Source organism: Aedes aegypti, chromosome 1 (genome assembly GCF_002204515.2).
Source record: "Aedes aegypti strain LVP_AGWG chromosome 1, AaegL5.0 Primary Assembly, whole genome shotgun sequence".
NCBI classification, from domain to species: Eukaryota; Metazoa; Arthropoda; class Insecta; order Diptera; family Culicidae; genus Aedes; species Aedes aegypti.
Window position 1 is genome coordinate 272,348,323 of NC_035107.1, and position 25,140 is coordinate 272,373,462.

At 38.9% G+C, this 25,140-nt stretch overlaps 1 protein-coding gene across 11 annotated transcripts in view; it reads right to left on the bottom strand.

Annotated features, from left to right (window-relative positions):
- Positions 1-25,140, bottom strand: part of LOC5564565 (tyrosine-protein kinase Fer) — a 212,270-nt gene that overhangs the window by 22,582 nt on the left and 164,548 nt on the right. For 5 of the 11 annotated variants that reach the window (XM_021837843.1, XM_021837842.1, XM_021837839.1 and 2 more), the window contains 4 exons: positions 17,828-18,023; positions 17,348-17,764; positions 17,113-17,290; positions 12,206-14,371 (listed from right to left, as the gene is read on the bottom strand). In XM_021837843.1, coding sequence (XP_021693535.1) covers positions 12,206-14,371; positions 17,113-17,290; positions 17,348-17,764; positions 17,828-18,023 — 2,957 coding nt within the window. Of the gene's footprint in view, positions 1-1,392; positions 1,420-1,627; positions 2,142-12,205; positions 14,372-17,112; positions 17,291-17,347; positions 17,765-17,827; positions 18,024-25,140 lie in introns of those variants that run through there. The other 6 variants (XM_021837846.1, XM_021837847.1, XM_021837844.1 and 3 more) reach the window with 5 other exon arrangements.

The following is a 25,140-nucleotide window of genomic DNA, read 5'->3' on the forward strand; positions in this document are numbered from 1 at the left end:
CAATAAATTGGTCAGATGAAGTTAAGTATCTAGGGCTCATGCTAGATAAAAATTTAACTTTCAAAAATCACATTGAGGGCATTCAAGCCAAATGTAAAAAATATGTAAAATGTCTCTATCCCCTTATTAATAGAAAATCAAAACTTTGTCTTAAGAACAAGCTGTTGATATTCAAACAAATTTTCAGGCCAGCCATGTTGTATGCTGTACCAATATGGACTAGCTGTTGTAATACCAGGAAGAAAGCTCTGCAAAGAATTCAAAATAAAATTTTGAAAATGATTCTGAGGCTTCCTCCCTGGTATAGTACCAATGAGTTACATAGAATATCCAATGTTGAAACATTGGAACAAATGTCAAATACAATCATTAATAATTTCAGGCAAAAATCGTTACAATCTTCTATTGCCACGATTAATGCGTTATATGTTTAGGTTAAGTTAGGTTAAGTATATTAAAAACGTTTTTTTTTCTCTTATAAGCAGGTGAAATCAACTCACCTGTAAAAAAAACTGAACTGCTACGGCAAATGAAATGTAATATGTTGTTAACAAAATGTTAATTAAATCTTAAATTTGTTTTACCAAATTAGGATGATAGTGTTGTCAAATAACACAGAACACCTAGATATAAGAAATGAATGTAATGTTTGGAATGAGACTAATAAAGTTTATTTTAAAAAAAAAAAAAAAAAAAAAAAAAAAAAAAAAAAAAAAAAAAAAAAAACGATGAAGACACATTTTATAATATAAAATATTGAGCATTGATGTTCTTTTTTCAGCCAATACGTACAAAATTTGAAAATAAAATGGCTATTTCTCACTGTTAGCTAAACATGAGATGAAAATCCTACGATATTGAATCTATCATTGTGGAACAAAAATTTCGTGCGCAACGGTCTAGATAGAATTCAACAGTATCAGTGATGAAAGTACTGTATTTTGTAACTTGCCTGGAGGTCAGCCAGCTTGTACAGGTATTTGGGGAAAGGTTTTTTATGGCACAAGATCACTTCGGTTAGCAGACAACCAATGAATTGAACAAGGTGTTATGTAGATTCTGACCTTGTGTATATGAGATGTAGGTTGCAAAAAAAAACAAGGAATAGCCAGATGCAAGCACGGAGAAAGAGCAAGAAAACAAACTTGGGATAGAATCCATGACCTTCTGTTTAATAAACAGAAGTGGCAGTCCAATGATTATCAAATAAGTCCTAAACGGCATTAATTGATGTAGGACTGCAGGAGCGATGACAAGAGAACACATTTCACACACGGTTGAGTGCAAATGGGTGTCAAGGTTATGGTTTTCCTTGCATTAACGATCCCTATGCAACTGGGACACAAAACTGAAATGGTGAGCATCTTCTTAAAACTACGTGCATAAGCTTACCAACGATTTAGTAGCTTGGCTTATTTTCTGTATTTTTGCCGTCAGTAAGTCGGTCAGTTCATTTCGTCGTCCGATTGAAAAGAAAGCACAAGAAAATACAGCGTTATTCACAGGTGACCACAATCGCTTTGCGCTTCGCTTCAAATTTCTAGAACATTATTTTAGGCTACAGAACACATTTAAGTACTTTAACACTTTGCGCCCAGATCCTCTGATCATCCCCCATTTTCATTACCATCAGCATGGTCATGATGCGTTTCTTCCGGACCGGAGCCTTCGGTTGGTAGTTGCCGTAGTGGCAATCGGTGTCATACGACGAAGTGGACGCCGTCGTGCTAATTTCTGTGGTACTCATTGCTGGTGACTTTTTTCGCACACACGCGCCAAAACAAAGAAAACCCGCACTTCTTACATCACTTGTGCGATAATAATGTTTCACTTTCTCACGCCCACAGAACTTTCAGTCGAAAATGAGGAATATTTTCACTTGAACAAATTTTGTTCCCCAGAAAAACGCGAAACGAAGATTTGTACTTCTCCCTACCGAGGGCGATCCAAACAAGCAAACAGTTTATTTGTTACTCGAAACCGAAGGTCGAACATTGAAATGGAAAATGCGTGAAAATCCGTCACGATGCTCCGCACCGAAACGCACGACTTATAGGACCAACGCGGTGGATACTAGATAGCTCGGAGTATTCGTCGTGCGGAAAACGCGCGCGCTCTCGACCGGGAACGACGGCTGAAACTGAAATCCAATATTTTAAGCCGGTCGCGGGAAGCTGCGCCGTTTTCCGCTGAGTGAGTGAAAAATTTCGATCGGGCCCTGGGAAATTCGGGAGAGGAAAATTTATCGGTGAGAACTTTTCTACGTGGGAGATGGGGATAGTGGGAATGGGAGCGGAATTTGTGGACAGAAAATGGAGCATATGGTCAAGCCTTTTCCTGCACGGTCCAGTGCCGTGAAATTTCATTATTCCGATGATTTTTATTTGTTATCACTAGGTTGATTACTACAGAACGTCTATTCTGACCACCAATTTTCAGATCACATCCCAGTGTCCATCATTCACGCCTCCTTCTTGGATCTCGCACCGCCAAAACAGATATAAATTTTCAACTCATTTCCCAATAACTTCGGAATCCGGTCTGTGTGCTTAATAACATATTGAGGATCACACGAGCGACATAAGGTCAATTTTTGTCGCCAACGATGACGGTTATAGTGGTGCTGATGGTATGAAATTCCAACTGCAGTACGGTGGTTGAGAAAAGGGCGACTTTGACATTGTCAATGTGGTCTATTCATGGTGGGATGCAAAACATGAATGCCAATGAATCGAGTCACAGTGGGGTGACAATGTGGAAAACTATTTTTTTTTATACATTTTCAATCCACTGAACTGATTTCGGTATAGGGTAAAAGCACCGGATTTGGCCAGCCTTAGAGAAAATTTCAATAAAAATTATATGGGAAGCCACATTTATACTACAAACATGTCAATGCAAGGTTTTAATCAGTATTAGGTATGTATGTGTAAAATATCGGAACTCAGCTAAAACCATTTTTTCGCGTTGAAAATCTCGTTGGTCAATATAGGCCACCAGAACCAGTTTCCGCCAGAGATTTAGTTTCGGTCTCTAAATTGGCCAATCACCACTCTCATAAGGGCCAAATTAGGAGCAACCTGGCCAAATTAGGCGTATGGGAGTTAAAATTATAAGGAAAATATATTGTTTTATAATGTTTGGAATCGATTCGGGTAAATTGAGTAAATGAATGTATCTTTTACATGTGAATGTGATCTACTCAACACAAAATGTTCCATACTTATTGGTTATGTAAAACGGTGAATAATCCACTATGGGTACAACCGGTGTTTCTACCCTATGAGTGATCAGTTTTTGGTGTCAGAGAAAAGTGTATTTTTTTCTAAGTTCTAAGTGAACCATTCATCTCTAACACTTCCCCCACCCCTTTGGTAGCTGATCGGACTACGCCTCGGCTCGTGGAATCCATTTCCTGTTCTACAAAAACTTTAAAAAATCGAGGTTATTACTTACTTTTATTAGTTTATATCTTCAAGTAGGACTTTTCGGACCTCTGGGCTTGCGGAGCACTGTACCGAGTCAAATAGATGTGTGGAGCATTTCATGTGTTCATTACCCAGTAAACACAAAATCGTATACGATAGTGCATAAGAGTACAAAACTGGAGACGATATACGTACATGTGCCATAAGGTAGCATGCACAATGTACGTATATCGCCTCCCTTTTTATTCTCTTATACGCTACCATAAACGATCGTGTGTTTACTGGGTATTTTATTGAGTATCTACTATGATAATTTGTTTAACACTTTTTAAAAGTAAGTGTTTTGTTGACAATATTTTAACTTCTTTTATATTTAAAAGACTCTAGAGTTTTCCAGCCAATCATCCAAATATTTGATCTTTTTATCTCTCCATATTCCTGCAGAGAATATTTTTCGAATCGAATTGCGAGCGTAAAAGAATTAGAAGCGACAAACAGTTAATGGAGTTTTGCGAAGAGGTGAAGTTTGTTCGTGGTTCTTCTCAAAGATATTCATAGAACTGGCGGAAATAGATTTCTGACGCCATTCCTAAATCCAAGATGGCTTAGCACCCATGCAATATGGGTATTTCTGGAACGGGACCGATGAGTAGATGCCAAAATTCGATGTCTGGCGCCATTTTTGGAATCGAAGATGGCGACTTCCGGTTTGTGATTATCACTTGAAACCCATGCAATAAGGATATTTTAAGTACGGCTCAAATAAGAAGATGCCGGAAATCGATGTTGAACGCCATTTTGGAATCCTAAAACTCATGGGTAGTTTTTGACCGATGAGTAGATGCCAAAAATCGATTTCTGACGCCATTTTGTAATTCAAGATGGCGATTTCCCGTTTGTGATTATCACTTGAAACCCTTGCAATATGTTTTTTTGCAACGGAATCGAGAAGTAATAGCCAGAACAAACCTAAATTCGCCATCTTGGACTCCAAACAGGCGTTAGACATCAATTTCCGGCATCTGCTCATCGGTACTGTTCCAAAATGCCAATATTGCATGGGTTTCAAGTGATTTTCACAATCCGGAAGTCGCAATCATGAATTCCAAAATGACATCGTACATTGATTTTCTTGCTTCTACTCATCGATCCAGTTCCAGAAATACCCATATTGCATGGATTTTAAGTGATTTTCATAAACCATGGATTTTAAAATGGAAATATCGATTTTCGGCATATCCTCATCGGTCCCGCTCCAGAATTACATTTGGTTTTCGTTGGTCGTCAACAGACTAACGGATCGTTGTTTGAAATTTAGAGTGTAAAACAAGGGAGCGTAAGTAGGAATTACGCCTAGGCCGCAAAAATAGGTTTGGCTGTATTTTCATTAGGATGTGTCTTAAATCTCTTAAATGCGATACTTCCAAATATCTAAATAATTGGAGAGGTATCTCTATTTTTTGTGGAATCTTTTTTCAAGAAACCATTGAACTAATGCAAGGTATTTTTGAGATGATATTAGTAGAATCCTTGGTAGAATCTATGGATGAATCCTTGAAGAGTTCTTGAGAGTTTTCGGAATTTTGGAAAAACTCCTTGAAACTATGATTTTTTGGAAAAAATATATGCTATGGATCTATTTCGGAAGGAGTTCTTGAAGGTATAGTCGAAGAAATTTCTAATCAAAATCCTGTAAAGACTGCTGTAGGCAATAAACTGTTGGAAAAGCTTCTTTAAAATCGCCTTATGTAGTGCAATGCCTGTGGAAATTTCTAGAGGAATCTCAGGAGATATCTTAAAAGCACAGCAGTTTTTTTGGAATTCGTGAAAAAATATTTGCGAGAAATTACTTACGGGACTTTAGATTAATGATGAAACTCATAGGAAAAGTACTGGAAGACTGATGGAATCTCGTTACGGAGTTTCTGGAGGATAGTTTACAAAAGTCTTAGAAGAATTTTAATTAATTTTTAGGGAATTTCTGTTCGTTCCTCGGAGTAATCTTCAGAAAGTTTTACAGCAATACCGTAAATTCGGGTGTAATTGATCAGACGGGTGAAATTGATCATCATATCACACGATTTTATTTATTGGTAATGGAGTACAAATATCAATGTAAGCTGCAGTAAATGAACGTTGTTTGCCGTAACTATTGTTGAATTGTGTGTTGTGAAGTTTTTTGCGTTAAAGAATGCAATTCGCCACCCCAAAGAAAATCGATTATCTTCAACACGCGTTTCCATGATCCTCGTCGCCACTTTTATATCCTGCAAATAAAGAATAAAATAATATGTTAATCAGTCCACAGTTCGGGAAGTCTCCCTTCTGCGCCAACTGCGACCAGTACTTATAGCTCAGAAATACCGTAGGTACGAACAGATAAAAGGTACCAAGCCAAAATGCAGAATAATTAATATCACTGGAGATAGGTAGACATGACAATTACTATGAAAATAATGTAAAATTTCAAAATCATGTACGGTGTAGTATTGACAAACATCCATAAACTTATAGTTCTAAGCAAGGATTTAAACATGGTATAAACCTGAAAGTTTATGAGGGTGCTTGAGATATATCACCAAACCAGATTTCATCACCAAAACTCGTACCAATTAGCTCATATGGTTGAAATAATTGAATTTCTTTTAGATATCATTGAATTCCTTAGGAAATTGCATACATTTAGGCGTTTTCCGCGTAATTGTTGAAATTTAACTATTCGTTATTTATATAAATATTGCATTGTTAAGAATTTGACAAGCATATTCGGATTCAGGGAGCTTAAATTTATCATGTAGAGTTGTTTTGAAATCTAACAATAATGGCATTGACAAGTGATCAATTTCACCCCGAAATGAGACCCCCTGATTTTTTTATTTTAGAGATATTTGTTAACACTAAAATGACATTTGTTAGAAAATTTCGGAACATGAGTCGATGAGGCTCACCTATGTACTTGTTTTCCTGCATTGAGTTGTTTGGCTTTGTTAACATCATAGAAAACAAACTAGAAAAAACGTGAAAAATGATCAATTTCACCCGAAATTACGGTACCTGGATTTTATTGCAGAGGGTTCAGAAATAGTAGATTTTTTCTAAAGTCCAGCACGAGCTATGACTGAAATTTTTGCTGTGCTGTAGCACAGGACGTATGTTTAGAGAAATAGCTGGAGGTTAACTTTGTAAATTTGCGGAAAAATTGTATGCTATCTTTATTCATGTAATCGTGAAGGTCGTTTACCTACATGTGATATGGACCTTTTGCGTGGATAAACCTTATTCACACGAACCTTTCCTCAAAAACTTACATATGAATTCACGCACACACAAAAATGCAAAATTTGGCATTGTTTGCGACTATTTTTCTAAAAGAGAGTTATTTTTCGTCAGGGTTTGGTTTCGAGATTTATCAGCTCACTTCCGTGAGCATATATTTGTGCTTTCGGCAGGCTTTGGAAAAATTAACGATCATTGACACATGAGCCATAATTTCAGCCAGTGAATCAAATTATCATCAAAATAGACGAAAAACAAACAACAAAACAAGCTCGTTCACAACCGTTTGTCGCAACTGTTGCGAATAAGGACACAATCAAAAGCAAAATTGTCATGACAATCATAGAGCGCAATATTGTTGCAACCTTTTCAACTCGCGATTAATCAGTTATTTTAAACACAAAACCAAAATTGTTTTATGAATGCTGTTTGATAATGTGTAAATGTTTACCAACACGGAGAAAGTTCTCGAAAATTGCAATGCGAAGCCCAGAAAATCGCTGCGCACGTGGTGATCGATCTTTGTCACATTCTGTTCAAGTGATGATAAACTCATGTTACGGATTAAAATTGTTGCAACAAGAATAGGAGGTGACAATATCTTTGTTGCTGCGTGTTGGGTCACAATTGATTCACTGATTTCAGCCCATTTATACGCCTGCATTCATACAACACACATGACATTTACCGTTCGTTGAAGATAACGAGCCATGAACTAAAACAAGACATACACACACCACCCACTGTTTGGTCCCGATCACTGTGTGTCAACACAGGCTGCATTATCAGAAAATAAGTTATTATCAATTTTATGCAAAACATAAATAACCCGAATGGCTCGATACTGTTGCAGTCTGTGAGAGTTGCTGCTCTTTAACGCTCTCGTGCCACGTACCAAACGAGAGAGTGAATGTATACATTCATAGGGCTCTCCGAATGCGATGTGCCACGAACTGCTATGGTTCGCGAACTGTTACACTCTCCGAATATGGTTCGATCGGCTTATTCTGATCGAAATCCAAACACTGGCTTTTGCCTTTTCTAATCTCACCAAGGATTTCCAGATAATCAGTTGAACCTAGAACATCGTTCCATTGAATTTGAACAGATTTGAACAGATATTCTGAAATTCATTAAAGTCTTGATGAAGGAATTAAAACAAAAAAGATTTGTTCGATTTATTCCTAGTATACAGCGTAGAAACCAGTAGCTTTAAAGATATCTACTGAATTCTCTTAAATAATTCTTACAGATATGCCATCTTTGAATCCTTAGAAATTATTAAAGATTTCTTCAGTGATTTTCACGAAAAGATCTTACAATATCTTTTAAGAATTGTTACAGATATTTTTACTCCAAAGTGTCTCCTAGAAATTCATACAGAAAAATCTTAACGGATTCTTTAGAGTTTCCTACAGATAGCTCTCAAATGATTCAATCGGAAGTATTTTCAAAAATTCTATCTAAAACCTCCAAAGATTTTTCTTTGAGCTCCTAGAATGGTCACAAAAATGTTGACAAGAATTACTACAGAAGTTTTTGTGTAGTAATATATCAAAATTACTACAAATTTTCTTACAGTTTTTTCCCGAGATTTTTTTCTGGTTTCTCCAGGAATTCTCATAGTGATTTATATTGGAACAAGCCTTAACTCCATAAATAGGATTCTAAAGCCCTGTCCTAATTTTAGTATCAATCGCAGAAACACATGTTTACTCAATTTTTAAATGTTTAAATGGTTTAAGTAGAAATAATTTTTTTTTCCGGTTTTTGAAATTTTGTCACAAACTAGAGTTTAAAAAGTTTTGTGTGTATTTCGTTTTCCGTGTCCCCTCCGAAATATCAGATAAGAACAACTCCAGTGTTAAAAGTTGAACCCATGTGGCGCTTTTTTGTCGTCTAACTGAACGTGAAATATGATCAAAAGTGTCAAGGTTCAAATTTGGACCTATATAAAAAAAAGTTTAGATATGATTTAGTCCACTGTTTCTCAACGTTGGTAACGGTGAAAAAACGGATCGCTTTGAGGTGATAGTTTCAGCGTGCTTTTTACATGGTCGGGGTACCGCGGACGCCCTGTTGAGAAACATGGATCTAGTCGTTATTTGAGCGGGGAAATTTGACACTGTAGTAGCAAACACACGGTGTTATTCAATAAAAACACGATTCTATCAAACATTGGTCCTAAAATTCAAACAGCGATTTTTCACTTTAAGCTTGTGGCTCAGACCTCTTGGTCCATAAAAAAAACAGAGATATTTGATATTTGGTCCATACAAAACAGAGATATTTCCTCTCCAGTCATCTCTCCAGGAACTCATTCAGAAATTTATCAAGAAATTCTTTGAAGTAACTTCTTTGAGAACCTGCCGAACAATTTCGATATTACGCTATAGGGTCCTAAAGCTCTTTCCCAATTTTAGAACCAAACGCTTATATTTAGGCTAAAACACATGTATACTCAATTTTTAAATGTTTTTCGTTTGTTTAAGTCCAAAAAAAAAAACATTTTTTATGGTTTTTAGATTTTGTCACACCCCTTGGCTAAAACTAAAATTTTGGGTGTATTTTGTTTTCCGTGTCTCTTCTGAAACGTCAGAAAGGAACAACTCCAGTGTTAAAATTTAAACCCTGGGAGGGAGGCACAGATACTACACACGAAATTTTGAACAACACTTTTCCAAATTGCAAAATAACTTCCGCTCACCAACGACAATCAAGGCAGGCTTGGGAAAAAACGCTAGTTTTCTTTTGATGTGTACCTGCGATCTTTCTGGACAAACTTGCAAAAGGGCCATAGCTTTATGTGCATTTAATTTTAATTTTGACTGGAAAAGAGTAAAAAGATGCGTGTTTCAGTACTTTATATTCGATCAAATTAAAAGGTGCTATCGTGGTATTGCTTTTGGGTGTGCAGGAATTGATTTTCAACCGATTGTTGTCAACTTTGTTGAAATGCAAAAATATGTTTTGATCAATTACGCGCTTTTTTCGTGTTTGTCCATTTTTTAAGATCTGGGTTCACAGTGACAGTTCGTGACAGCAGAATCTCGGCTCACTATGACGTACATAAATTTTGTATCGGTTTCTCCCTCCCAGCTTAAAAGCCCATTTGTGGACTAAGGGGCATTTTTGTGGACTAAACGAACGTCAAATCTCAAATATGATTAAAAGTGTCAAGGTTCATCTATGGACCCAATTTTAAAATTAATGTTTAAATATGATATAGCCGTTATTTGGGCGGGAAAAATTGCTAAAGTAGTTGCAGTAACATGCTCTTTTATTTATTAAATTAAAACAAGATTTCATTAAAAATTTTAGGACCCTATTGTTGAGATATTTTCCTATGAATTCCTCCAGAGAATTTCTGATTTACTAGGGAGAATCGTGATTAAATTTTCATGGGAAATCTTATCGAACCCTTCAGGGATCCTTTTTTAACGATTTCTACTCAGATTCCTCCGGGATTTCATTAGGAATTCTTAAAAAAAAATGCGGAAATTCCTAAAAAACGAAGAAAAAACCTTAACACATTCCTCTATAGGTTCTTCCAGAAAAAAAAAAACAAAACCTTAACATATTTCGTTAGAAATTGCTCCACTACTTCTTCCAGATAGTCTTCATGATACTCTACAGATATTTCTATGGATATATCTACAACAGTCCATCATAAAATTAGTAGAACCCTCAAATATCATAAGAAAAGCATACAGAGGTTCCATTATGGATTTCACCAAGGATTTCCAAACAAATTATTTACGGATTTTTTTTTATCAATATTAACTAACTATTTTTAGACCTGAGCTAATTCATCTCGGGACCAACGTGGCTATTTTGGGGATGGGATTAGATCCCAGGTCTTCGGCGTGAATGGCGTGTGTTCTAACTAATACACCCGGTCCGTCCCCCCATTTCGAAGTGTATACAGACATATTTTCCTTCTTACAGGAGATTTCACACAGTAATAGCCAAAAAGAGCCCTAAGAAATTACAATGGAAATGTACACAGGAATCTTTGCTAAATTTCATATAGGGATAGCCACAATGATTCTTACACGAATTCGTACAAAAATCCCGCAGGATATTCTCTCCAAATTCTTCTTGGGATTTTTTTCAAATATTCCTCTAGAGGATTACTTTAGGATTTCCCACAGAGAGCTTTGTTCCAGCAATTATGCGAGAAATTAACTCAAGCATTCTTGCACGAGGGATTCTTTAGGAGTCCTTACAAAGAGCTCTCAAATGATTCACTCGGAAGTATCTTCAAGATTACTTGTACGGGTTTCTTTAGCAGGTTCTACAGAAATTTTCACAGGGATTCTGCACGTTACAGGAGTTTTGTTAGAGAAAGGTATTGGAATTTCTATACAGTTACTTCAGCAATCCCAAAAATTTCTTCAAAAATGCGATGGATTTTTCACAAAGAATTTTTCAGGATTTGATGCAGAAATTTCTTAAATGATTTATCGGGAAATTTATTTTTGAATTCTATGATTCAAATTCCACGGATTCTTTCTGGATTTCTTCCACGGATTCTTTCTGGATTTTGAACATATTTTTTACAGCGATTTTCACATGACTCACAGGAGTTCATGTACAGATGAATATTAACATTTCTAGATTCTAGCTGAATTTTCTTTGCTGAAATTCTTTTAAAGATTTTTTTTCTAAGAACTCGTACAAGAGTTGCCTGCAAAGGCTCACAAGAGATTTCTAGAAAAGAACATCCTCCAAAATTTCATGCAGAAATACTACAACGGTTTTTTTAATGTTTCCTTGCAGATAATTTTCAAATGGTTCATTCGGAAACTTATTGACGAATTTTATCATGATTTCTCTTGGAATTATTCCACTGATTTCTTCAGCAGTTTCTTCACACATTGTTTACGGAATTTCCTGTACATCACTCTTGAAACTACTTTAGAGATTTGTCTACAGCTCACTTCTGACCAGACTCAAGCATGCTTGCATTGGATAGCGAGTTGTCACTGTATCAGGCTACTAAAGTGCAGGAAGATTGAATTCAAGGCAAACGGTTACTTTTCCATTTTGAAGCCTACCGATTGTCATGAACTTATGGAGAAGTTAGGTGTGGAGATATGGTGTACCACTGTATCACTACAGAATTTCTTACCTGATGTTTGAAGCAAATCCTTAACAATCTAAGAAGTAATTCATCAAAGAGTAACTATTTTTCAAAGGAATTACAGAAAAGATTTCATTCGTTCATTCTTATTCGGGAAAACTAGCACTTATTTAACACAATTAATTCGAACGGCATTGATTTTTTTCAATTTTAAACTCTTTGGTTTTCCGTTCGGGGTGGTGTACAAGAAGAAGCTTTCCACCGTGAAGGAGACGCACGGTTGATTACAAGAGCACGCATGCAAGCCAAACTACCTACCGGATTCTGCTCCATGCACTTCCGTCCTAAACTAAACCTACACAGCAGTTTACAAGCAGCGTGCACTAGTTGGAACACAACAAAAATCAATACTCACACCATCGCCATTATCATCATCATCATGACCATTATCTTCAATAACCTCCCCGGTAGAAGAAGCAACGGCAGCAGTAACGGCAACACCAACCAAATCAGTAGCAGTGCTAGCACTAGTAGTAGTAGTAGTGGTATTAGTTGTTGCATAGTTATGAGTCTTAATGGTAATAACGTCAATATCCTCGTAATCGAGATTTAGCATCTCGGAAGTGCCCCAATCGTCGCCATCCTCCGCGTCGGATTCGTCCGGCCCGTCGTAGTCTCCGCCGTGGCTTCGACAGAACCGCCCCCCGTTGGGATACTCCTTGGTAAAGTCGAGCACCGTCTTGCTCGGATGTAGCTGCCGGAAGCGACGACTACATGCTCGGCATAGTTTAGCCTCATCCGGAGCAACGGTTAGCGGGCTGGGACTGTTGCTATGCAGCAGCAGTTTGGGCATTCTCTGGTGCAGTTTATTAAAGCGGTTTTTCAGATTGTGTTTTAGTAGGGAGGAAAGCTTAGAAGGGGCGGGGCCGCCGATGCCAGTACAGCTATGCTCAATTGCGCCTTTGGTGCTGCAATTGGTAGTGCCAGGCGATTCGGTGCTTTCACTTGCCACGTGGCAGCCGCCGTTGTTCGAGGGAAGGGAGTAATGCGACTCGGTCGTTTCATCGTCCGGGGAGCTGACGATTAGGTGCTCCGGGGTGGTCGGAGTGGAACCGGTCGAATCACTCTGCTGACGGTTGTCGGAGAAAATGAATTTTATCGCCGTCAGTCGATTACCGGCGGTGTCCTTACCGTTATTAATTAGATCCATTTTGTCTTCCCTGGCGGCGGAACCGGTTTGATGATGGTGCTGGCGCAGGGCCATGTTCAGGGAGGAATCTTTCACCTTGTTGGTGGAGTGCATTATCTCCCGAAAGGTAGACATGACCGAGCTAGAAAAAGAGGTAATTTTGTCCTCACCTTCTCCCGGCGGATTTGGACGACCCGATTCATTTAGCTTTGACTCATCCATTTCCTCACCACCAAGCAGTTCGTCCTCGGAGAAAGTTTGATTACGATTCTTGTTGCGCTTCTTCTTCTTTCTCTTCGGTTTCCGGTCGTCCCCTTCCTTAGGGGTTTCCGCTGATCCGGTTTCATTTTTCATTAGCTTGAATTGGTCGTTATCGTTCTTCTTCAAATTGGATACCTTGCTGCGCAGTCGGTCAGCAAAGCTATTGCTCGGTTCGTCCAGGTCGTCCAACTTTTGGTCTCGGTCCTGCTCGGTCGATGTACTCTTAATTTTGATTTTCCTTCTAATTTTATCGCGGAAACTAGCTTTCTCTGGACCTTTCTCGATTTTGGCAACTGTTAACTGATGGGATTCTTCCGCATTGGACGGAATGTTGCAATAGTCATGTTGTTCTGTTGCTTTCGAGAAAAGTTTCTGATCAAGCTTGGAATTGAGTTCATCTATGCTATCTAAATGAGCGTCGATAGAAGAATTGAGCATCCCTTTGGGGACCTCGTAGGGGTCCTCTTGAAGAAGATTGTTTTTTGAATCGTTCATGTCATTCGTGTACAGCTCGTCCGACGTAGACTGATTCTCCGGAGAGTTCAATGAGTTCAGCAACATAACCTCACTCTCTTCACTTCCCTTCAGTCGCTTGTAGTTTGCCAACCCATCCTCGGAGCTCAGCATCCTCTGACGATGATGGTTAGTAAAGCTCTCGTCATACCTAAGCACCACGCGGTCGTCGTTAGTATCGGCCGTTTCGACCTGCAGCAGGTTAGCTTCCATATCAACATAGGTGTTAGTGGACAAACGGTTTTCCGGATACTCCGGATCCGGTCGGTTAGTATCATCATCATTATCAACTCTCATCAACTCAACAGGCTCAACGTACACATTCTCGTCACTCAACGGGTGCTCACACTCATTTACCGTTGCTGACCCATCGACGTTCTCATTTGTACCCGCTGCACTGCTACCACCGCCGCCATTTCGGAGCAGCGTGGACATGAACTTCTGGCCAGGTCGGGGCGTTGACGCGGGTGAATCCTTCACGGTAAGCAACGAGGTGGCACCGGCAATAGGGCCGGCCGATTTCCGCCGAAATTGGTCCCTGAGCATGGACATTACCCCGCTGGCTGCGCCGCCCTTCGTCGAGAAGAACGGCGTCGTAGAGGTGTTATGAGAGTCCTCCTTAATCCCGTAAGCCACACAAATGAGGATGAGGAAGAGAACAGAGATAAGGGTTTACAGAGACCGTCACCGAGAGCCCATAAAAAACCCCAAGTGAAGAAACACCACAACCGGATGAGAGCATAACGGATAGATTGGACCCCGTTTGATATATTGATCGTTAGGCATACAGGTCGTTTGGTATAATGGCCGCTTGGCATAACAGAGCTAAGAAATTGTCAGATTGAAACACGCCACTGATAACTTACTGAGTCCTTCTGCTTCCATTGCTTCCATTTTTCATATATTCTGGACGAAATTCGGCAACGACATTTCAAAAGGATGTAACCAGTGCCGATTTTTGGTTTTAAAGAGTCCGAGTAACATCTCATAAAGTGGGCTCTAAAATTACAAAATTCAGTTCTATTTGCCATTTCACATACTGGTTTCGAATTGATTTTGGCTTCTGATGACTTCTGACCTGGCTTGACAGAAACTCCTCATCGATTCAAAAATAAGGCGAATTTGACGTTTTTCTCAGGAGTAAAAATTGAACTCAAAATTCTTAACACAGATCTGCAAACGAGTCGAGCGAGAGGGCAAGAAAATGCGAGGATTTTGTCTGGTACTCTTTCTCTTTTTTTGTCTATGCTCACCTTTACTCATACTTCAAAATAACTCTTGAGTGACCCGCCCGAACAAAACAGGCATCGCGGAGTTGTGAAAGCCCTTTATTGTGAGGGAACTTTGCTCTGTTGTGCTTTGTGCTCATTTTTCGGTATTTTTTCGCTCCCTCGCAAAGAGGCAAACGCAGCAAGCAGCTCTAGAGAATGCATCGAACTCTGATGATGTTGAGGAGTATTATCAAGTCTGCTCCTGACTCCTGACTCCTGACTTACGGCTTCTGACTTTTGAGTTCTGCTACTGATTACTGATTACTGACTTCTTATGCTTGATTCCTTGATTCCACGATTTTTTCGCTCCCTCGCAAAGAGGCAAACGCAGCAAGCAGCTCTAGAGAATGCATCGAACTCTGATGATGTTGAGGAGTATTAGAGTAAAGTGGGGCAAAAGTTCGAGTGGGGTAAGAGTTTCTTTTTAAGATTTCTAGCTTAATTCAAAACAAATCTTATAAATGTCATGGTGGTTCGAATGCTATTCAAGTAAGAGACTTTCACTCCAAATATCATAAAAATCGATTGAGATTTGGAAAAGTTATGGCTATTTGTAATTTTTTGACGTGAATATTGTAATTTTTGGTCAAACTTTCGTTGCATGGAACCAATTGAAGATAAAATCTTTTTCAATATTTTATGTAAGGGAGTTTCTAGGCCTATCATAAGGTTGCTTTGAGGTGTATTAGTTTTTGCATAAATGCTTGAAAACAATTTTTGGCCCATAGTGGGGCAAAAGTTCGAATCAGCGGGGCAAAAGTTCGACCCATGTAGAAAATCACAGAAAAATTTGCAAATTGCCTAAAATCCACATATTATCTTCAAATTTAGTTAAATTTGTCTGATCGTGTGAAAACTGCCACCAAAATTTTAAATATCCACTTAGTTTTGCGAAAAACTGCTATTTTTGAGTATATTACAATTAATCTGGTTTTGGGCAATTTTTTGATGAAAATTTAGTGTGTTATTTTCGTCAAACTTAAGTTTACGGCTGGTGTAAAAGATGTCTGTCATAAAAGGATCGATATTTTGTGTTTAAGCCAGCGAACTTTTGCCCCACACTAGATTCGAACTCTTGCCCCACCGGTGGGGCAAAAGTTCGAATAAGACAACCAATTTTGAAACTGTTGTAACTAAAAATGGGTGAATATTTTGACACAAGTTTGTTCAGCAAAATTATAGCCAATATGTTGAAGGTTAACTGTATGGTATTTGTTTTGTATTAACTGCTATTGTTTTCCTGGAAACTTTGATTATACCACTAAGGTCGAACTTTTGCCCCACCTTACTCTATCAAGTCTGCTCCTGACTTACGGCTTCTGACTTTTGAGTTCTGCTACTGATTACTGACTTCTTATGCTTGATTCCTTGATTCCACGATTTCCCGATTCCTTCAAGAATCAAGTTGTCAAAGAATCAAGGAATCAAGGTATCAAGGAATCAATGAATCAAGGAATCAAGGCATCAAGGAATCAAGTAATCAAGTAATCAAGGAATCAAGGAATCAAGGAATCAAGGAATCAAGAAATCAAGGAATCAAGGAATCAAGGAATCAAGGAATCAAGGAATCAAGGAATCAAGGAATCAAGGAATCAAGGAATCAAGGAATCAAGAATCAAGGAATCAAGGAATCAAGAGAATCAGTGAATCAAGGAATCAAGGAATCAAGGAATCAAGGAATCAAGGAATCAAGGAATCAAGGAATCAAGGAATCAAGGAATCAAGGAAGGAATCAAGGAATCAAGGAATCAAGGAATCAAAGAATCAAGGATCAAGGAATCAAGTAATCAAGTAATCAAGGAATCAAGGAATCAAGGAATCAAGGAATCAAGGAATCAAGGAATCAAGGAATCAAGGAATCAATGAATCAAGGAATCAAGGAATCAAGGAATCAAGGAATCAAGGAATCAAGGAATCAAGAAATCAAGGAATCAAAGAATCAAGGAGTCGAGAAATCAATGTCACCCCCAAGATACCCTTGTGTTCTGATTATTTATGCCAAACGACCATCATGCCAAATGACCATTATGTCAAAGGACTTTATACCAAATGACCTACCACCGGGACGACAGATAGAGCTCTACTTACCGACAGATCTTGGCTAACGGATTTTTTGTTCTCGATCAGATGCTCCATCGTGGAAAGATCATCGCACCCGGACGGCAGCTCCTCACAGCCCACGTCGTTCAGCGCGGCCCGAATCATCTCCACCTGCTTCTGCATTTGTCGTTCTTGGCATCTCAGTGCTATCAGTTCCTTGGAATTCCTAGAAAACCATCCAAATTAGTCCAGAACCAGACTCCCCAAATCCAGCTCAACTTACTTATTACTACTATCCTTAACGCTAGTGCCGTTCGATCCGTTCAGGATCGGCGTCGGAGGTTTTGTGCCGCCATTAACTGCTCCGCCGTTCTGCTCCTGACACAATTTTCCCTGCGCCTCCTGGAGATCCTTGATGGAGCTCTCGAGCTCCGTTTGCCGCGACTTGAGCCAATCCACCGTCAGGTTGTCCACCGTCAGGGTGTTGGCCTGCAACTTCCCTAGGCTGTCCTCGATGAGCGATTCGTCGAACTGGAACACAACCGGCGCCGTCGGAGTCGTTTTGTGCTTCTCGGTGAACTCCCGGTACTCCTCGGCCGGGCTGATACTGCTGATGTTCGTTTCTATCCGCTGCTGGATTTCGCTGTACTTGTCCGATGTGAGGTCACCCAGTTTGGACATGTCCTGCAGGAGATTACGCCTGAGGAAAGAAATCGATTTATCATCATTTGTTAGGGGTGGCAACTTCCCCCGGTTAACGTACCACGTGAGAATGAATGCCTCCTGTTGGGACTGCTGGTGCTCCAGTAATCCGGGCATTAGGATGGTGCGGATGTCCTTTTCGATTTCGGCCGCCTCGCTCAGCAGCAGGACGTACTCGTTGTGTGCTAGGTGCAGTTTCCGGCAGGCTTTCTGATACTTGTCGATGACGTCGTCAAGTTTGCGACCGGAGCGACCCGCTGGAATAGAAAGGGGGTGGAACCATGATTTAGTAATTTCGATAGGATTAATCATCCTATTTGGAATATGAGGTTAGTCCATTGGAAATTTATTAAAATATTCGATTATAACTGTTATAAAATACAAACCAATGGGGGTTGATAATCGTGTATGTATAATACGAAAAACTTATTGGATAAAGGAAACGAAAACAGCTTTTATTAACGTGAATTTACTTTCATTCATAAACAAGAGAGCAGATGTATTCGTGTATTTGGATGAAAGATTTGTGATTTCGGTAGGAAACTCTTCGGTTTAATTAGCGAATTAAACCGAAGAGAATTCTATAGCTTTTTGTGGGATACCGCATACCTGTTCACAGAGTTCCAGCTTTTCAGAAAGATGGCAAAAACCTAATTTACAAAAATCCGTTTCATATCAAACGTTTATTGTTAGAGAAGATTTCCCTAAACTTAGTGTATGAAAAAAGATGAGAGCCTCAAAATGTATGAAAAACACAAGGTGTCCATTCAATATCAGTTTTTCAATTGCCGGATTTTTCCCGGATGCCTTAAAATTTAAAACCGTCTGACGTCATGATTCCGTGACTTCATATTGTTTCGACCATTTTGATGGAATGTTTTGATGAGTGACTGTCAAATACTGGAAAAATGTCATCGATTGCAGTTCCACGAATATTAAATTAAGTAGAGCAGGAGCTTATATGATTTAACAATTAGCTTCCAGAAGGTTTTTTATTTTTCCTTTAAATTTAAGTTGTGCTTGCTTTTGGATATAAAATTAAGTAACACAGAATTGATTAAAACATTTACACTACCCACCATAAGTATGGAATCGCGTATTGCAACACTCATACTGAATATTGCAGCACCTTGAAAAGTTTAGCATCACCTGAAATGAATATTATCTCGTGATTCTGAAGTGCTAGATCTATTTATTTTTGAGGTTATCTAAAAATATACGTCTTTGAGCCCCTGCGATTTTTTTATTTTTGTTGAAAACATTTTTATCACTGGATTTTGGGTGATGCTAAACTTAAAAGTGCTGCAATACTCACAATCAGTATTGCAACGATTCCATACTTATGGTGGGTAGTATACATCTTTTCAGTTTTTTTCGTCATACAACTATACAAAGAAATCGAACTATAAACGAAGTTATTTGTAGAAAAAATGTAATGATTTTTTTTTAAATACCGTACGTAAGTTAAAATAGATTTCAATTCTCAAAGAGTTTTGAACAAATAAATCTAAACAATTTTTTGCAAAATTTAAAAGACCAGCATGAATTGGAAAAACTCTATGCTTGCTGAAGTTACCCTTAAGTCATGGCTTTGATTTTCTAGATATAACAATTGATTTTTTATTTTTTGAAAAATCACCTATAACTTTCAAATTTGTCGAAGAAGATGTTTTATATGGTAGAAATAACCTATTAGCAACTTTCGTTGGAACAAGGAGAGTTTTCAATGGCAGACACGCTAAAAACATTTGATTGTTTGCTTGCGAAAAAAAAAATAATATAACCAAACAAGCATCGACCAACAAATCAATTAAAAAAATTCATCAAACATATTATAAAGAACCTTGGATTTCAATGCTGTTCCATAAGATTTCTTTTGAATGTGCTCAATATGTTCAGCTAGAAAATCATAAAGCATCAGTGAAAACTGTTTAAAAAAATCTGACAAAAGTTACTTAAATGAACTGAAATTTTTTACAGGATTTTGCTGAAAAACTTACTATGTGCAAACAATTAACAATTTCTCGACTTTGTGTGTATTCCCTCTTTTCCCTGATAGATGGACACCCTGAAACAGCAATAATTTAAAAATTTTGTTCTATGAAAAACAAAAATTGGTGAGGGCGCTCAAAATGAGGTCTTCACTCCTAAACCATTTTCCAACCCACTCTTCATGGAGAACCAAAAAGTAGGTTTGAGTACCATATACCTTTCAATTTCTCCCTAATTGCTTATCTTTGACAGATACGCGTAATTCGACTAGCACTTGTAGGCTACAAGTCACCCAATATTATGGGTCAATTTCATTTGAATTGCACGTATTACATACAGAGTGATTGATAGGTGACTCATATTGATGTGATCACAGTAGTCGAAATACGCGTATTTGTCAAAGATAAGAAATTAAAGCGAAATTAAAAGGTACGAGGTACTTAAATCTTAAATTTTGATTCTCTTAAAAGTAGATGAAGTACCGTATACCTTTTAATTCCGCTCCTAAATGCTTATCTTTGATAGATAGGCGTATTTCGACTACCACTTGCAGTCTTCTTCAGTGTCAGTTACTCGTATCCACTGGATACCAGTGGATACGAGTAACTGACACTGAAGAAGACTGCAAGTGGATACAAGTAACTGACACTGAAGAAGACTGCAAGTGGTAGTCGAAATACGCGTATCTGTCAAAGATAAGCATTTAGGAGCGGAATTAAAAGGTATACGGTACTCCATCTACTCTAAGTTTCTCTATTGAGATTCTGCTCAGAGGATTCGAACATTGATTAAAGAGTTTGATTCTCTATGGAGATTCTGCTCAGAGGGTTTGAATACATTAAAAAGAGTCACTCTTCGTCGCTAAAAATAGTAAAATATTGAGAATACGGAATTTTTGCCATGATTTTAAGCCATGATTTGGGAGCAGGGCTGTTAAATGTCATGAATATCACGTGACTTTGACATTTGAATATTGAGAATATCATCGTTCCTAGTGGGAAAAGTCATTGGGAAATGCTTTTCCCGGTGACCTTTCCCGAATTACTATCGGTCTCCAATATTTGCTCATGTGATATCTTGCATGCAAAGTGGCTATAAGCATTTTCATTTTTTCAAATTGTTGACATTTAACAGCACTGATTGGGAGGAATTCTGAATCTGCTATTAAGCTGTTGGATTCCGTTGGGCGTTCAGAATCACTGGAATTTATGGGCTTATGAAGGAAATTCTGAGTTTCGATGGGAGTTCTATGATTTCAGTGGAAATTCCGGTGAGAATTCTGTTTTTATTAATTTAAGTGAGAATGATGGAAATCCGGTGATTTGGTGATTTTAGAAGGATTCCTGGGAATCCAATAGAAATCCTGAGCTTAGAATTATTATATACATTGGAATTCTTCCAGTAGGAATTTTTGGAATTTAGTTGAACTGCAGTGAAATGTCAGGTTTTATAGTAGATGTTCAGAATTTTGGTGAAACTGGTGAAATTTTCAAAGACATTCTAGAATTTTGGGAAAAATCTTGAAATTTCAATATGAACCTGGAGTTGTGGATAAAATTTCTGTGATTTGGATTCTTGGATTCCGATAGGAGTTATTTAATCGGATTTCAATAGAAATAAAGATCTTCAAAACCTCAGTAGCTCCCGAACTCACTATAGCTTTCAACTCCTAAAGAAGAAGTCAATTGATTTTATCCTATTTGACATTTCACGGCTAAATTCTCTCTCTTTTGCTCTTCAACAAAACTTGAAAACAATGGTGCCAGTTATTGTCAACTTTGACGAGCGATTTTCTGATGACGTCGCCGTGCAATGGGCAGTACGAATATGACTGGGAATACAGTCACCTCATAACTATGGATCAACTAAGGTTCATTTTCAGAACAAAATATGATTAAAAGTTCTGGTGACGCTGTACAAAATGAAATTACCTCGCAAGCACTGCAGAATATAGTTGTTTTCTGGAATACACCTCAAAACACGGTTATTGAGAAAAAGTAGTGGATTTCTATAGAAATTTCAAACGTTGTTCATCCCACAGATGTGGATCAGTGGCAGATCCTTATTATGGATCAGAACACTATAAAAGCAATTTATCTGCGAGTTAACCTTCGGGCTGTCACGCTGTTATACTTTGTACAACAGTTGTGATATATATGCCATCATTCTGTAACAAAGATATCTGTCGAAAACAAACAAAAAATGTATTCCTCAAGAATCTTCTTAAGAACAATACTTGACAGTTGTACAGTATGGCCCTTTATAACGCGGTAAAATCAACAAATATACATGGTCAAGTGTACAAGTCTTTTAATAATGAACGCACTGTATACGGTTCGAGTAAACCACAATTTTAAATCGGTATACAGTCAGGTCTCCTATTAGACACATGGTTGGGGGCGTAATAGGAATCTGCGTTGTAGGAGACCCAGGGCTTATGGGATTTCAACACTTTGGGGGTGTTGTTGAATATCTCGTATGCCAAAAGGGATAGCACAGTACTGTCTTCGGCGAAGTTTCAGTGCTAAGTAACATCTACCTTTAGGAAATGAGGAACATCCTTTTAGTTTAGAACTTGACCGGTAGGGGCGCTTTTTCTCATCTGAACGATGAGGGATAAGAATGCAAAATTTTGTAACATAGGATATCTCTAGATCCTGATGTTTTGGAAGGTTGGTGTCTTCGGAAAAGTTGTTCAGTAGCCCAAGGGCTGACATGCGGTGGTCATTCTGATACGGAATTACGCCACTTGGCGGCGCTAGTGGGCATGGAATTTTTGTTTTGCGCATAGCTCAGTTGCCTGACCACTTAGAAAGATGGTGTCTTCGGCAAAGTTGCTCAGTATCACAAGGGCTATCATTATTTGAGCCGAAAGTTTCGAAATTTTGCCACTAGTCGGTGCTAGTGAGCAAAAACATTTTGTTTTGCGCATAGCTCAGTAGCCTGACCACTTATAAAGATGGTGTCTTCGGCAAAGTTGCTCAGTATCACAAGGGCTAACATTATTTGAGCCGAAAGTTTCGAAATTTTGCCACTAGGCGGCGCTAGTGAGCATGGAATTTTTGTTTTGCGAATAGCTCAGTAGCCTGACCACTTAGAAAGATGGCGTCTTCGGCAAAGTTGCTCAGTATCACAAGGGCTATCATTATTTGAGCCGAAAGTTTCGAAATTTTGCCACTAGTCGGCGCTAGTGAGCAAAAAAAAATTGTTTTGCGCATAGCACAGTAGCCTGACCACTTAGAAAGATGGTGTCTTTGGCAAAGTTGCTCAGTATCACAAGGGCTAACATTATTTGAGCCGAAAGTTTCGAAATTTTCCCACTAGGTGGCGCTAGTGAGCAAAAAATTTTTGTTTTGCGGATAGCTCAATAGCCTGACCAAAGTTGTTCAGTATGACAAGGGCTATCGATTTTCCTCCTAAAGTGCCTAGAGAAAAATATATACATTATTTATTACAATCGGATAAAAGTGTGGCTAGTATCCTAGTATGTTCGACGGATTGGGAGAATTTTTGATATTTCCCAGGGCATATAGTATGCAAAAATGGCCAATCTGTGAAAGAAGCTTACAGTTGACAACTGTGAAAGTGCTCATAAGAACACTGAGCAGAAATGCATGCTCTGTCCAAGTTGGGACGCAACGTCAGAAAGAACAAGAAGAAGACTTTGATATTTGGAATAGTACAATTCAAAGGAATGGCCCATTAGCTTATCAGCAATGAGCAACATTTTAAACAACGACCGTTGAATTTACGAACAAGTTTCCCCCGATTTTGTCTTTTCCGCTAAGAATTAAAAATCAGAGTTGGGAAAAGTTCTGAAATTCACACTACAGTAGGCAAGCGTAGCAAATCACAGTCAGCGGAGCCAGTGAAACTCACGCGTATCGCTGCTGTAGGCAAAATGCCTTGAAAATAGTAAAACACCCGTTGCTAAGGGCAACCCAAAACTACTGTAGAAAAATGTTATATTTCCCGTTGCATTTCCCGCATTTACAGCCTTCAATGACACTACTGATTTAGAAAACTCATGAGCCCAACATAGGCTACTTGATGAGATTTACAACAGGGACAGATTTTCTTCAGGGAAGTAATAGGTTTACAGTGTCTGCACATCATGTTAAGGTTTGGTATAGTGGCGAAAATTAGTGACAGTTATTACACCCTCAAATATCCAACACAAGCAAAACCCCACTCAATCCGACTACTCACAGCCTGGCAATTGACAATGGCCTAATAGCGGTACTCCCATTACTTCCCTGGAGAAGGCCTCAATCAAGGGTTAAAACGTTGAATGTGATATAATCAATCCTCTGGTTTTTTAATTCCTGACCGGTAAAAGCCAAAATCGAGGGAAAATATTAAACAACTTAACTCGAACTTCATCGACGGGCGATCAACGACAGACCAAATCTTTATGTTGCGGCAGATCCTCCAAAAGTGTCGCGAATATCAAGTCCCTACGCACCACCTATTCATCGATTTCAAAGCGGCCTATGATACCATCGACCGCGAAGAGCTATGGAAGATTATGGACGAGAATGGTTTTCCCGGGAAACTGACTAGACTGATCAAAGCAACGATGGATAGTGTACAGTGCTGTGTGAAGATATCGGGTGCATTATCGGACCCGTTTGAAACACGCAAAGGACTTAGACAAGGCGATGGTCTTTCCTGCCTCCTGTTCAATATTGCGCTAGAAGGTGTTATGAAACGGGCGGGCTTCAACATGCGGGGCACGATCTTCAATAAATCCAGCCAGTTCATCTGTTTCGCTGACGACGTGGACATTGTCGGAAGAACGTTTCAGGTGGTTGCTGAACAGTATACCAGGCTGAAACGTGAAGCAGATCGGGTTGGATTGAAGGTAAATACGTCGAAGACGAAATATCTGCTGGCTGGAGGAACCGAGCGCGATAGAGCTCGCATAGGCAGACGCGTGACGATCGACGGGGATGAGTTCGAGGTGGTAGACGAATTCGTCTACCTCGGATCATTGATAACGTCGGATAACAACTGCAGCAGAGAAATTCGAAGACGTATCATCGCCGGAAGTCGTGCTTACTATGGACTCCACAAGACCTTGCGGTCTGGTAAACTTCACTTCCGTACTAAGTGTACCTTGTACAAGACGCTTATAAGACCGGTAGTCCTCTACGGGCATGAGACGTGGACAATGCTCGAAGAGGACCTGCAAGCGCTAGGAGTTTTTGAACGACGTGTGCTTAGGACGATCTTCGGCGGAGTATGTGAGAACGGCGTATGGAGGAGAAGAATGAACCACGAGCTTGCGCAACTCTACGGTGAACCCAGTATCACGAAAGTCGCCAAAGCTGAAAGGGTACGATGGGCGGGACACGTTGTGAGAATGCCGGACAACAATCC